Below are 15,452 nucleotides of genomic sequence, written 5' to 3' on the forward strand. Positions count from 1 at the left end.
GCTCTCAGGGAGGCAGGATCCGGCACTGCAGCTGCCTGAATCATTCCAGGGATATTCAATGAGGATCTCTGGATCTCAGGAGCCAGGCTATGAAGACATCAAGGAAAATATCACATCCTTTTATTTCACACCTTTATACCAGGGGGTTGATGTTCTCTTTGCAAGTTCAGGCAAGTTGCCTACTTGACATCCCAGGGGATTACTCATCCCCTCTACTCTTGGCTTCTAATTAGCAACTAAAGGGGAATAAAATAATTAAATATGCCCAAGGTAACGATACTTGGAAACTTTGGGTCACGTTTCAGCCAGGGGAGGAGGCAAGTAGTTGGAGCAGGTGAGTTTGAAGTCTGTGGGAACCTGAAAGACACAAAAGGGAAGGGAAGATGTAAGAGTAAGGGGAAAAAAAAAGAGAAGAAAAAGAAGAAAATCCAAATTGTACACTGGGGAAGCATTAGGTTGGTGAGTTAAAATGATGCCTAGACTTAAGGTGATAGTTAAAACCTGTCATGCAGATGCCAGCAGTGTTGGGCATGGTGGGGGACACCTGAAGACCCCCTTTCCTGGGAGGGTGTGCAGGGATGCTTGGCAGCCCCTGACCCACCGGTTCTCTGCTCTCACAGGTGGGGGATGAGGTAAATTCAAGCCCTTTTATTTCCCAGCCAAAGCTTGGTTGGTCCTCATCCCCTTCCTTCCCTTGGGGGCTGCAATTCAACCCTTGTTAGACCTCGAAGTAATTCCCATTAACATTTATGAGAATTTCATGATCAAAAGAGGAATCAGCCCTTTCATCTTCCAGACATGCCCAAACACACATCACCCAGCCCCAAAAGCCTGTACTGCTGGGTGGGAACTTGCATCCTGTGCTGGGGTCCCTCAGGATGCACACCCCCAAAACCAGCGGGGGTTTCGCAGGGTCAGTTTGCCCTCCCAGACCCACTTCATGGCATCAGTTCAGCATTTCTTCCTTTTCCTTCTCCCTAAAAATCAATAATTAGCAAATCCCCACCCTCTCTGCACCTTTTTTTTTCAAGGGGAAGGTAACGTTGATAGCTCCCTTCCAGATAAGAAATAAGGAATAAATGCCAAGCCCTTGCCCGGAGCCATAGGATGAGCCGGCAGCTGAGCCCGGCTCATAATCCCGGCCTTGGGAGTCCCAGCCCCGGCACAGCCGGCTGGGTCTCAAGGCGGCTCCCCAGGAGCCACATCAAAGCTGCCGGGTTGTGAAAGCGTCGCAGGATTGCACTCCCTGCAACTCCCGCCGGATGGAGATCTGCCCGGCCCCTTCCCACTGCCAGGGGATCCCACTGACGGTGCCTTCCTTCGACTACAGCCATGACATGGGCCAGGGAAGCCCACCAAGGAGGGCATTTTCCCAGGGAAATGGGGACACACACGTCTTTGCTGATGGCTGGCATCTGGAGAAGCACTAACTGGGATATATTTTCCCAAAACTGCAATCAAGGTGCAGGCAGGGAAGGAGGCAGCTTCCCAGGAAGATGTGAGGAGGGAAATCATATGATAGATTTAGCTCATGTCTGCCACTGAGAGCAGAACAAGCCTTTGCTCCCCATTTTTCTGGGAAAAAGAAAGAAGTCTGCACTGCCTGAGGTCACCCCACTGATCCGGTTTCACTCCCAAATGGTTTCCAAGGCTTTGCCTATGCACATGGGGAGCGGTTGGGAATGGCTTCCCAAGGCAGGCGAGAGGTGATTCACCCTCTTCCTCCCCTGCCAAAGGGCTGGCAAGCACTGGCAAAACAAAACGACGTCAGCACCCATTTCCCGTGTTTTAAACACTTGTTTATCATCAGCAAACAATAACCTGAGATTCCCGTCGGATCAAAGCCGAGCCTGCTTTCTAAGCATCAATCACCCCCATGGCTTCCTGTCGGCTTTCAGCACTTTGAGTGTGCTGGGTGTTTGCTCAGTGCTAAAATAAGGCCCCTTATTTTCCCTATTTGGGTTTGAAAGGCTGGTCCCAGGTGGGCTGTGGCTTTGTGCAGCCCTGGCAGCTCAGGCCCAGCCAGCCATGGCACTCCTGCCCAGGGTCCCACACAAAGAGGCAGCTGGAGCAGGCAGAGCTGAGCTGCCCTCGCTGCTACTGCAGTGTCAGGGGCACCCCTGGGTGCCCGGCATCAGCACCCAGCCTGGAAAGCAAGAGGCAATGGTGTGGGGCAGTGTACCCCCAGGGGCTGTCCCCCGGGGTCTCTGTGCTGTGCCCACTGGTTTCATAGCTCTCTGCATCCCTGCCCACAGTCTGTGCCCACCGAGCTGTGGTGCTTTGCCAGCAGAGCCCCCCAGCTGCTGGGAATTGTGTCTGTGTGAAGGACAGGTCACACCCCCAGCACTGCTCTGGAGGGGACAGTGAGCCCAGAGCGAGGGCTCTGGGGAGCCCTGTGCCACCAGAGAGGTGTGAGGGGGACTGCAGTTGTCCACAGGGTCCCCTGAAGGCAAAGTGCTGGGTGGCTGCACCACAGGCAGGCGGAGGCTGATGCGGGTCCATCCCAGGCTGATGTGAGTCCATCCCAGGCTGATGTGGGTCCATCCCAGGCTGATGTGGGTCCATCCCAGGCTGATGTGGGTCCATCCCAGGCTGATGCGGGTCCATCCCAGGCTGATGTGGGTCCATCCCAGGCTGATGCGGGTCCATCCCAGGCTCATGTGGGTCCATCCCAGGCTGCCCATGCACGACTGCAGCCATGTGTTCTTGAGCAGGGAGCGGGGCAGACCTGTGCCAGGTCACCTCCACGGGAGCTGGCTGCTGTCCTCCTCGCCTGCCTGGCACCAGCCTTGAGTCACTGCCAGTCACTGGCACCAGACCTGGCACCAGCCCGTGGCTTTCAGGAATCGGCTTGAGGCACCCTGGGTGTCAACAGGATCAGGTGCCTCCAACACATTGTCCCGAAAGCTGTCAGCCTCCTTCCCTCCTTTCCAGGGAGCCCTGTCCCTCACATGCCCACGGTAATGCTCAGCCATCACCATCCCACCGGGGAGCATCATCTCCGGCCCTGCCTGGAGCGCTGGAGCTGCCGCTGACTCACCTGGGTTAATCTGCCAGGCAATCTCGGGGTGATTGCCACGGATCTGCCCGGGGACAGAGCCAGGAATCCCACGCAGGGAACATGAGCGCCAAGGGGTACAGCTCTGGCATGGCAAGGGCTGGTGAATAAATGCTGTGCAGGGATCTCACCCATTTTGCCGGGCTCTAGGGAGCAGCATCAGGCTCATTCAAATGATGGGGAACCCCCAGGCTCTCCCAGCAAATGGAGGGCAGGGGCCAGAAGGCAAACTGGGGCTGGCAAGACCTTGTTACAGGGGGTATTTAAGCAGCAGGAAGGTGCCCCTGGGATCCCAGCTCTGCAGCTTATCACCCTGATCACAGGCTGCTTCTGTCTGATTGTCAATCCGCTGCTCCAGCCCTATCCCAAAATAATTACAAGATGGCCCAGGAGCAATGCAAGATCTCCCAGAGCCCTAACCCCCAATCCTGCATCACCTGGAAGATGCTTTATTCCTTTGTGCAGACAGGAAGGAAAGAAGGTAAAAAGGGCTGGTGTCTGAGCTGAGAATAGATACTGGGGAATTTTTCCTGCCCCCCATCCTCTCATGGCAGAGATTGTTCTGTTCCCTGAGCATGGGCTTCACCTTCCTTCCCCCAGGCTGGAGGAGAGGGACCACTTTGGAAGGGCCACCTGTCCCTGCATCCCTGGGCCACCACCAGCTGGGGACAGGGACAATCTTTGCCTGGGTGTTTGTCAGGTGGTGGGGGAGGACACAGCAGCTGCCAAAGTGCATTGTTGTTCCCCATGCATCCATCTCAACGTGGCAGGAAGCATTTCCCTGGGCATATTCCTGCACTGTAGAAGTGCTTGGCTGGTTATTTCAGGAGCAGAGCAAGTGCAGGACCCCAGAGAGATGTGCCCCCTCTGCCATGGCACCGACACAGCACGGGGCTGTAGCAGGGGTGGCAGGTGTTCCCCACTTGCACGTGTTCCCCACCTGTTTGTTTCCCTGCTCCTGCAGGAGTGACTTGGCACACACCCAGCCCTGGCACCGGCCCCTGCCATCACGCCCCAGTGCATCAGCAGCAGTGTGACACTCATGTGACCTCATGGGGCTGGCACACCAGGGCACCAATGATCTGCCCCGGGGGACAGAGATGAGGAAGGGGCCCATCTGCTCTGCCTTCTTCAGGCTTTTCCACACCAATTTCCCACCTTGGCCTGCCGAGGCTGGAGGAGATGCTGGATTGGGGCGCTGGCAACACTCCCCATCGGGACACCCAACAAGCTCCTGACAAGCCCAGACAGCTGAGTGGTAAAAATACTCCCTGGGCCGTTGTTTCGGCTGGATTAGCATCGACAAACCACCTTAGCCAGGCACCACAGGCAAAAGCCCAGCCGGGATAAAACTGCAAGGCAAAGGAGTCTTGAAGCAGGGGGCAGCTGGGACAGGGTGCCACCAACACCAGGGAGCACACAGAAACCCCAGGGGTCAGGAGGGTGGATGCTCCACGGCTGGCAATGCCTCCTGCACACGGGCTACTGTCCCCACACACAAAATCTCAGCTAGCATCTTTTTTTTTTTTTTTTTTGTGTCTTCCACCCCCAAACCCTCCCTGCTCTTTCGAGTGGGTGGGTAGAAGCCGCCGGAGGAGTTGACCAGGGTGATGGCAGCTTGCCCGTCCCCCTCCTCCCCTGCACGCCCGGCTAATGGTGCACGGAAATGAATTCAGACGAGTGGGATGGAGCACCGCAGCCAGGAAGGAGACGGGCCCCGAGGTGCCACGCACGGCGCCGAGGGGACGGGGGTGCCGCCGACCTGGGGCGCTGGGAGGGCACAGCAGGCTCCGGCCAGGCCAGTCCAGCTGGTTGCTGCTCCTGCTCGCGGGGAGGGTGTCAGAGCCACAGGACAGGGGCTCGGGCAGGGACTGCATCCCTGCCACCTCGCTGTGCCAGCTCCCCATCACCCCACTGTGCCAGCTCTGAGAGGAGGGGACTGAGATTTCCCACCAGTGGTGGCACTGCCGGGATCAATGTACTCCCTGAGGCATCTGGGGGCTTGGCAGATTGATTTGGCATCAATCAATCAATCAATCAAGGGCTGAACTGCGGGGGTTCCCTGGGTGCTCCCCCTCAGCCCCCAGCCCCTGGGAGCAGAGCAGCACTCCCAAGGCAGGTGTCATCCGTGTGATGAGACCTGGCCGTTCTCTGCACCCCCCCAAGGTCTCAGCAGAGAGGGGTGGTCACCCCGCCAGCCCTCCCTGCTGCCGCAGCACCCCCGGGAGGGGGGCGCGGGGGGCGGCGGGAGCCCCGGGTCACGCTGGGCCGCCCGGGCAGTGAATCAGCAGCGCCCGGGGCAGCAGCCGGGCTGAGCCGTGCGCAGGCTGCAGGGGCGGAGGTTTTGCACTCGCTCCCGCCTGGCCAAGGATAAATAGGAGGCGGCTGCGAGTCCTGCCAAAGCTTCTTCCCAGTGCCCAACGCGCCCGACAGCCGGCACCCAGCCCAGCCAGACATGGACTCCCAGGATTGCCCTTGCGCCACGGGTAAGCCGGAGCTTCCCTCCGTCCCGGGGGCAGCGGGAGCCCGAGCATCCCAGCGGGAACACCGGCACTCCCGCCCGACGCCTCCTTCGACATTCCCGATGCTCTCTCTCTCGCCGGCTGGGCCGGCTGCTGAAATCCTCTCCCAGCACTGCGATGTCACGCTGGGACTCCCTCACTGGGGAAGCGGCTGGGAATGCCCTGAGCTCCCCGCTGACCGAGGCTGAAGCTTCAGCGGATGCTCCGAGGGGCGGCAATGCTCTCCCCCGCGGATCCCTGGGATAGGGGGATACTCTCCCACCACCTCCTCTCAACCCCTTTTTCTCCTTTTCTTTATGTTTTAGGTGGCACCTGCACCTGCGGGGACAACTGCAAATGCAAAAACTGCAAATGCACATCATGCAAAAAAGGTAAGAGGGATGTCTGAGCCCCCAGGGGGGCAAAAACACTCGGGGAGTGTTTCATATACATCCCAAGTACAGTGAGAATCCCACCCCCTTGCCAGGCAACACAAGCCACCCAATATCACCTAAACCCTCACTGGCACCTCAGGCTCAGCACAAGGGGATGCCTGGGAAGGAAACTGGCACTGGGATTTCTTTCTGGGTGCTTCTGGTGCTGTCACCCCCAGCAGAGGCACGTGTAGGAGGATTTGCAAAGAGAGGGACTCAGGGGACCCCAGTGAGCCCTTTGGGGTTCCTCACCCTTCTGCTGCCTCTCCAGTGCTGGCCCTGGCTGCACAAGCACCCAGGGAGATGCTGCCAGGGATGGAGATGCTGCTGTAAGGGAAGGATGTGGGTATATGGGATGTCTCCAAGCCAGCAGGACCCTCCAAACCCCACCCTGAGAGCCCCCAGGAAAATATGTCCCTAATACATTTTTCTCTCTCCCCCAGGGTGCTGCTCCTGCTGCCCAGCGGGATGTGCCAAGTGTGCACAGGGCTGTGTCTGCAAGGGACCCCCCTCTGCCAAGTGCAGCTGCTGCAAATAGGGGACCCTGGCTGCACATCTGGGGGTGATGCACATCTGGGGGGGATAAAGAAGAATAACCTTATTGTGTATGTTGGTTGTCTTTTTTTATATGTGTGTTCAGATTTCTTTAGTGTTTGTCACCTAAATAAAGTGATATGTATATAAAGGTCCATGAGGAGCTTGGCACTTCTGTTGGATGGGGCGGTTTCCCTGGGGAGCGGGAGGGCAGCGTCTGTGGGCGGTCGTGGCAAAGAGCCTGCGTCTTATTTTCTCTCCTTTCTTCCAATCTTGGCTCTGCTCTCCCTGCCAGCAGTTCTGACTCTTGTTTTAACACTTGTCCTACACAAGGGATTTTTTTCCCCCCCGCCCTGTTGTTACCCAAGGGCGAATCCCATGCTCTCTCCTCCACCAGAGATCCTCGGGGCTAATGAGCAGCTCATTATTACAAGCTTTCACTTTAATAACCACCCCAGCCCTGCCCATTTCCAGGGGGAACATTTCCACAGCAGGTGGGGTGCCGGGGAAACAGGTTTAGTTTTCCTTCTGGCAGTTTAGTTGAACTGGCTGGAAGAACCACACTGCTGCTTCCCCACCACTCTGTCAGCCTGGCTGGGTGCTCCTGGCGAGCATCAGGTGACCTGGTTCCCCACCACGGGGTGCAGTGCCCACAGTGGGGTGTGATGCCCACGATGGGGTGCTCTGCCTGCAATAGGGTGCAGTGCCCCCCATGGGAGGTGATGCCCACAGCAGGGGGTGATGGCCACTATGGTCTGCAATGCCCACACCAGGATGCAACGTCCATGATGGGATGTAATGCCTGTGATGGGCTGCAATGCCCTCGCCAGGGTGCGAAGCCCACAGTGGGATGTGAAGCCTGCAATGGGAGGTGATGCCCATGCCAGTGTGGGATGCCTGCCCTGCCCAAGCACAGCCGTCCTGCTACCCAAGCTCTGCATCCCAGGAGCCAAGTGCCACTGTGCTGCCTCCCAGGACACACAAGGGCTCCTGCCTGTCCCTGCTCTCCCCGAACACAGCCTTTCACGGCCTCCTTTCAGCTGCAAAACCTTTCCTGACCTATCCACTCACCACTGCCAGGCCTCAGCCAGGCTTTTGGCACAGCCAACAGCACAGCACCCCTGCCCACTGGCTGCTCACAGTGCCAACCCCGAGGGGATACCCCTTTGCTCCAGGACGGCTCCTCCCCCAGGGTGTCCCCTGAGATGTCACCATCACCCCACACCTCTGAGGGGTGTGATCCCACCCCTGTGCCAGCTGAATGTAGGGCAGGGCATCGTGCTAAACTTCATTCTGCAAAGAGCTGGGTTATCTTTATTCCTTCTAACCCAGAGAGACTTAGGTGCTAACCATGCAGAAACATCATTGGTGAGCCCACAACGGGGTGAAGGAGAGGTTGCTAATGGGATTTATCACCCAATGTGGTTTGACTGGCGAGGCTCACAGCGCAGGTCCAGCTCTGCTGGTCCCTGTGGGTTTGCACTGGTCCTGCCCCGTGGCTGTGCGCTGTGCCCATCCCTGTGCCCCACGGCAGGGTAATGGGAAGCAGCTGTCAGATGCTGTCCTTCTTGCAGGGGAAGTGAGGGGCAGACAGGGGTTCCAGCAGCCCAGCTCTGAGCCCTGAGACCTGTGCTGGGCAGCTGCAGCTCCACTGCTCATTTTATGGCTACTGTAAAATCAGAGTTGGACCTGGCACTCCTCTTACATGGGAACAGCCTTGGGTTTAACTACTCTCTGCTCCGGAAAACTGGAATACTATCAGTAACACAGGAGACCCTCCCCGAGCTCTCCTCTCCCCACTGCTGTCCAGCATGCTGTCCATGCATCCCGGCATTTCAGCAAGCCCATGGCTTGGGGAATACACACTCATCCCCTGTCCTGCTTGCGGGGTGACCTCATTATTCAGTGGAAATGCCCCGATTGGGAAACCAGGCATTTTCCAGGCTCTTTTCCCATCCTAGCTTTGCACACAGTTCTGTGGGGATGCTGTGCTGCCCCTTCCTGCTCACAGTGACGTGGACCTGGGATGACGTCGGCCCAGGACAACGTGTCCTGGGATTCAGCACAGCCCATCCATGTGTGACACACAGAATTCCTACAAATCTGGGAATTCCCCTGCTTTCCCTGCAGCTTTGCCCCTGCGCACTCATGTCCCACTTTTGGTATGGCCCCATGCAGGGGTGCACGATCTCATTTTGGGTGGCCAGGGGCTCTCATTTCCTCAATCCTGGGTGCAGCAGAACCCACCCCGCTGGAGGGAGGGCTGGGGGAAGGGAGGCAGCCCCGTGCTGGGGGGGTGTCCTGGAGGGAAGTGATTTCGCAACCCGTGTTTATGTGCAGTAAGACCACACGTGCTCGGTGATTCCAGCTCTCCTCCTTCCCGCTCAGCCGGGGGTGTGTGCAATGCCTGATGTGTGCAATGCCTGGTGTGTGCAATGCCTGCTGGCTTCGCCTCGCTGCTGGCTGTGCACACTGCCAGGAAAGAAACAACTCCGTGCTTTTGCAAACAAGCACGAGCCGTTCCTGGCACAACCTCCCAGGGCCACCGACTCTGTCCTGGTCACAGAGCCCACCGGTGCAGGCTCCATGGGGGCAGAGCCCTCCTGCAGCGCTGGCTCCAAGCCCGGGTTTTTCCCACGTGTGACACCACCACGAGCAGCGGGTGCAGGCACAGGGACGGCCTGGCCCTGGCCCAGCCACTGTTTTCCGTGCTGGATGTTGAACTGGCCACGGGCACGTGCAGGGCGGTGGAAGCCAGTTGGCACATAAACACCATGACAAACACCTGTGGAAAACCCACAGGGATGGGAAACTGTGATTCCCAGCAGCCCTTGGCCAGCAATGCCATGTTCCCACACTGCATCCCCGTGCTCACCCAAGCATGAAGCTGTGTCAGGGGAAGTTTAGGCTGGGTATTAAGAAAAGGTTCTTCACCCAGAAGTCAGGCAGGCACTGGAACAGGCTCCCCAGGGAAGTGGTCACAGCACCTGCCAGGAGCTTCAGGAAGTGTTTGGACAACACTCTCAGGCACATGATGTGATTCTTGGTGTTGTCCTGTGCAGGGCCAGGAGTTGGACTCAATGATCCTTGTGGGTCTCTTCCAACTCAGGACATTCTATGATTCACCCCTCCTGGGAGGCCATTCGAGCACTCCAGCCCCGTGGAGCTACCCAGGGCCATCCTGCTGTCCAGTGGGACAGAGACAGTCAATCCCATCCCCAGGGACAGCCCCATACACCCTATGGCCACCCTTGGGGTGGGGGGCACCACCACACCCCAGTGCTGGGCACACGGGGGGCAGCGTCGCGGGACTGTCCCGAATGTGCAGGACCCGGTGGCAGTGCCACACCAGTGCTGTCACCCCAATACTGCACACACTCCTTCCTCTCGGTCCCCCGGGATGCTGCACCCTGCCTGGGAGGGGGGATGTGGGCGGGAGCCTCCAGCTTCCCCGCGGCGGGCTGGGAGCGGGGGGGGGGGCTGGCACGTCCGTGACCCAGGTGAGCACGGCACGGCCCTGGGGTGAGCACGGCACGGTAGAGCACGGCACGGCCCTGGGGTGAGCACGGCCCCGGGGGGAGCACGGCCCTGCGGCACCGCCCCGGGTGAGCACGGCACGGTACGGCCCCACGGCACCGCCCCGGGGTGAGCACGGCCCCGGGGTGAGCACGGCCCCGGGGTGAGCACGGCCCCACGGTACCGCCCCGGGGTGAGCACGGCCCCGGGTGAGCACGGCCCGGTACAGCACGGCCCCTCCGCACCGTGCGCAGCGCCAGCGCCGCCCCTGCCCGGCCACATAAATAGCGGGCGGCCGGCGCCGCTCGGCACCGCTGCCACCCCATCCCATCCCATCCCACCGACACGAGCCGCGAGAACTGAGCTGAGCCGAGACAAGCCGAGCCATGGACCCCCAGGACTGCACATGTGCCGCTGGTAAGTGCCCCGTCCTGTCCCGGCTCTCTCTGTCCCGGCTCTCTCTGTCCCGGCTCTCTCTCTCCCGGCTCTCTCTGTCCCGGCTCTCTCTGTCCCGGCTCTCTCTGTCCCGGCTCTCTCTGTCCCGGCTCTCTCTGTCCCGGCTCTCTCTGTCCCGGTTCTCTCTCTCCCGGTTCTCTCTCTCCCGGTTCTCTCTCTCCCGGTTCTCTCTCTCCCGGCTCTCTCTCTCCCGGTTCTCTCTCTCCCGGTTCTCTCTCTCCCGGCTCTCTCTCTCCCGGCTCTCTCTCTCCCGGCTCACTCTGCTGTCCCGCCGTCCCCAGGTGACTCCTGCTCCTGCGCCGGGTCCTGCAAGTGCAAGAACTGCCGCTGCCGGAGCTGCCGCAAGAGTGAGTGAGAGGCTCAGGGTGGGGAGATCCGGCCTTGCCCTGGGGAGAGGGGGGGCTGCCGCTGTTCTGTGGGACCTCAATGGGCACCTCCCTGCTCCATAGGAGAACCCCTCCTTGTCCTGGGGACCTCCCTGCTCCGTAGCGGAATCCCTCCTTGTCCTGCGGGAGCCCATGGACACTTCACTGCCCCACAGGAGAACCCCTCCTTGCCCTGTCAGACTGCCATGGGGACCTCCCAACCCTTGTCCCGTAGACAGCCCTCTCTTGCCTTGTAGGAACCCTTACGGAGACCCCTCCTCTCCCCCATGGGGAGGCCCCTGCCCTGTAGGACCCTCATGGAATCCCTCCCTCTTCCTCTGGCCCACGGATACCCCCTCAGCTCCTCTTTGGTGGGAGGGCTGCCCCTGCCCAGTGGGACCCTCATGGAGACCTCCAGCACATTGAGATCACAGCCCATTGGGAACACAGAGGTGGTGTTTCCCAGTCTCCACCTTGTGGCCCTGCCCCGTGAGACCCCCTTCCCTTCCAGCCGCCTCCTAACTCTTGTGTCCCCCCCCCAGGCTGCTGTTCCTGCTGCCCCGCCAGCTGCAGCAACTGCGCCAAGGGCTGCGTGTGCAAGGAGCCGGCCAGCAGCAAGTGCAGCTGCTGCCACTGAGCCGCGCGGCTCCGCTGTAAATAGCCGGCACGCTTCGGGGGCGGGGGGGCACGGGAAAAAACTACTTCTTCTTTTTTTTCACGTTATGTATTTTCTGCACCAGTGGTGAAACTGGATGGAAATAAAGGATTTGTTCTCAAGGCACGAGTGCTGCTGTCGGGCTGGGCTGGAGGCTGAGAACGGTCGCCACTCGTGACACCCGCGTGGGAATTGTCGCTGCGGGGTGCGAGGGGGCTGCTCACGAACACCCCCGTGGCCTTCCCTGAGTGGGCTCTGTGCTTCTCTGTGGGGAGAAAGGAGCCTGGGACACAGGGCAGGGGACAGATCTCATCCTGCACGCGGGCTGGCTCTGGGCATCTTTAAGGTGCTGGTCTCCCCACGAGGACAGGTGACATACCTAGGGGGGTGGGCAAGCAGTGGCAGGGAGGCCTCCAGCCCTCTCCAGCCTTTCTCTGGCTTCATGGCAGGTGGCTCTGCACCACCCTGGAGCTTCCTCTGGGTGAAAGAGCTTGTGGGAGCAAGCGAGGGAAGGTGGCATGGGCTGGACACGTGCCTGCCCTGAGCTGCTGCTGGAGAGCACTTGGAGAAATCCTAGTGGGGACAAACCTCCCTTCCCCAGGAACTTGTGCTTTACAAACCCCAATCCATTGCAGAACAGATCATTCCCAAACAGGCACTTTCCCTGCAGCCTCCTCATGCCAAATACCTCCAGCTACAGTGCTTGTCTCCTCCTGCCCTGGGCAGGAGCACTTTTTTTCCGGCTCATTTTTGGGGACACCTTGCTTGGAGCTGCGATGACCTTCAGAGGCAGGAGGGCAGATAACTGTAGCCATGAATGCTGCCTGGATGAGGGGTGGCTGCTGGGAATGGGGGAGGGAGGACACTGGGAAGATGCATGAGGTGTGTTTTGCTTCCAAAAGTCTCTGCCAAGTGAAAGAGTCATTTTTCAAGCACCTGCTTGCCCATACATGTCCCCTGGGTGTGCCCCACCACAGATGCAAGTTCCCAGCCCTGCTGCCATTGCCCTTTCTCTGCTTCTTGGGGCAGTGGGACAGCTCAGCCTGACAGGGATGTCTCCTCCAGCACTTGGTGACAAGACACCAGGGACAGGACCAATTTAAAAAACAGCAAAATCGGTCCCTTTGGCACCCGTGTAGTCCTCTCTGCTAGGCTGAGTGGCACAAGGTGGGTTGTCTGCAAGGGGGGAGTATCTCAGTCTCCAGGGATGCTCCAGGCACCCAGGGGAGCTGCTCACCCCTTCCCCAAAGGTTTGCCCAGCTTCAGCACGTGGCTCTGCAGTCGGTGCCCAGCCTGCTCAGCACCCAGCCTTGCCAGTGAGAAAAGCAACACCCAGCTCAGCACCCATTTGCCTTTTAAATGCTTTACCTTATTACATTAGTGTATCTTTGCCTAAGCAGCCTTCCAGCACTGCCTGTTGCAACAGAGGCTTAGCACTGGAGATGGGTTATAAGGGTCTGCCCTGCCCTAAATGCATATAAAAAACCATAAATCCCATGAGAAGATGCTTTGCTGGAAAACAAGACTGGCTTGGCCCCACTGCTGGAGTCCCACTGTGCAGCAGGGCTGCGACCCCAGCCACTGCAGCAGAGGGGCTGCAAACTGAGCCCCCTGGGGCTGGGCACCCAAATCCTGCACCAGAAACAAAGCTGGGGCATGGATGGGGTTTCCCCTCACAGGAAGAGCCTCAGGCACCAACTGCTCCCTGTTCCCAGTTACGTGCCAGGGTGAGATGTGGGCACACACCTCTGCACCCTGCTGGTGCCAGCCTGCCCTGCCTGCTCCTGGTTCTGCCTGCACATCCATCTGGCAGAGGTGGGAACTCTCAGCCTCGGTGCCCTTTCCAGCCTCCCCAAGAGGGACTTGAGGAAAGGAAAGCTACAGGATAAATGGAAAGAGTGTGGGCACCCATGTGAGGCACTGGCCTGGGATATGTCCAGCACCTGGTTTTGCCTGTGGCTGCACTCAGTGAGGTACCTGAGAGCTTTCTGGTCCCCTCAGGAGCATTTTCTGTATAAAAAAGTACTTTTTGATAAAGCAGGAACTGCTCTCAGCCTGCAGACATCTGTGTATAGCAGGAGAGCGATGGGAGCCTTTGTTTGATGCAAGAAGAGGCTGACGTGCTTTATCCAGCCCCTCAAAGAAAAGCCCAGCTCAGTTTGCAGAGGTTGGAGGTGACCAAGCATCCCCCCGGGGCATCCAAGGGGAGCCAGGGCAGGGGGTCCTGGGCACACCCCCAGTCAGGCAGCCCTACAGCTGCCCATGGGGCTGCATTCAGTTCCACTTTTTCTGGCTCTGTATGAGCCCCAGAGGCATGATGGATGTTCCTGACCCTGCTGACATGATGATGACACGTGCCCTGTGCAGACAGGGTGTGCACCCTGTGCAGAGGAGGGATGCACTGGGTGCAGAGGGGACGAGCACCCTGTGCACATGACACACACCCTGTGCCGAGGGGACATCGTCCTGTGCAGAGGGGACAAGCACTGTGTGCAGAGGGGATGTGCACCCAGTGCAGAGAGTAAACATACCCTGTGCAGAGAGTAAACACACTCTGTGCAGAGAGTAAACACACCCAGTGCAGAGGTGACAGGCACGTGTGCACAGGGGAAATACACCCTGTCCCCAGGGAAAATGCACTCAGTGCAGAAGGGAAATCATAGTCATAGAATTGTTAAGGTGGGAAAAGCCCTCTAAGGTCATCAAGTACAACCATTACCGCAGCACTGCCAAGCCCACCACTAAATCATGCCCCCAAGTGATAGACCTATACATCTTTTAAATCCCCCCAGGCGTGGTGACTCCACCACTTCCCTGGGCAGCCTGTTCCAGAGCCTGGCAACACTTTCAGTGAAGATATTTTTACTAACATCCAACCTAAACCACCCCTGGCACAGGAGTGACAGGCACCCTATGCTCAGGAGATGGGCAGCCAGGGCAGAGGGGACGGGCACCTGGTGTAGAGGGGACAGCAGCCCGTGCACCCACTGCAGAGGGGACGGGCACGCACAGAGGGGACAGCAGCCCGTGCCCACCGTTCGGAGGGCTCGGGCCCCACCGCAGGAGCGGCTGCTCCCGCGCCGATCCTTTCCGCAGGGATCTGCTGCCACCTGCCTGCCCGCAGCACCGCGTCCCTGCCCGGCCCCGCTTCCCGCGGTGCCATCCTGTCCTTGCTCCCCTGCTCTCTGCCTGTGCCCGTTCCGTCCCGGTCTCGGCCCCTCGGGGCGGCTGTTCCCCCCAGAGGCACCAGCACCGCTCCCCGGGCAGACCAGGACTCTCCTCCTCCCGCTTGGAAAGGTGCCCCGGGAGCCTGGATGGGCTCAGGGAAAGGTGGGGTGGCACGGCCACCCTGCCAGGGCACCCATCCCGTCAGGATGCCCATCACACCAGGACGTCTGTCCCACCAAGGCACTTCCATCCCACAGGGCACCCATCCCACCAGGACATCCATTCCACCAGGGCATCCTGTCAGGGGCAAATGCACCCCTCAAACTGTCTGCCCCAAACACTCCAGCGCCAGAGCGCCCTCCCCCTGCTGATTTTTGGGATGAAGTTCCACGGTTGGTTTAACTGGGCACCCTGTGGGCCAAGCCCCAGCACAGCAGACCCCAGAGCATGGAACAGCCCACGCCACAGAGAAAACATACTTTGTATGTGCCAGGCCTCAGCATATAGTGCTGAATACACCAGAAATTTCTAAACCTACAGATTTACAAAGAACACGGACTCCAGGGAGCCAGGCAGGCACAGAGCATTGGAAAAAAGATGATTTTTTGGTGACACCACCCAGCTGCTGAACAACTGGTGAGTGTCACTATTCAGGGAGAGCAACCTCCCCACCTCAGAGGGGGAGAATTCAGGGTTTGCACTTTTTTTTTTGCTGGGGAAGGTGGCTGAGCTGGAATGGCTGTGAGTCACCTTCACCCCCTTGGA

The 15,452-nt window shown here is 59.1% G+C and overlaps 1 protein-coding gene across 1 annotated transcript; it reads left to right on the forward strand.

Annotated features, from left to right (window-relative positions):
- Positions 1 to 5,371: 5,371 nt before the first annotated feature.
- On the forward strand, positions 5,372 to 6,682 carry LOC116793602 (metallothionein-1). The gene is made up of 3 exons (XM_032701552.1): positions 5,372 to 5,544; positions 5,886 to 5,951; positions 6,437 to 6,682. The coding sequence occupies exons 1-3, from the start codon at positions 5,514 to 5,516 to the stop codon at positions 6,529 to 6,531; spliced, it is 192 nt and encodes a 63-aa protein (XP_032557443.1). The 5' UTR covers positions 5,372 to 5,513; the 3' UTR covers positions 6,532 to 6,682.
- The last annotated feature ends 8,770 nt before the right edge of the window (positions 6,683 to 15,452 follow it).

This window comes from Chiroxiphia lanceolata, chromosome 13 (assembly GCF_009829145.1).
Source record: "Chiroxiphia lanceolata isolate bChiLan1 chromosome 13, bChiLan1.pri, whole genome shotgun sequence".
NCBI classification, from domain to species: Eukaryota; Metazoa; Chordata; class Aves; order Passeriformes; family Pipridae; genus Chiroxiphia; species Chiroxiphia lanceolata.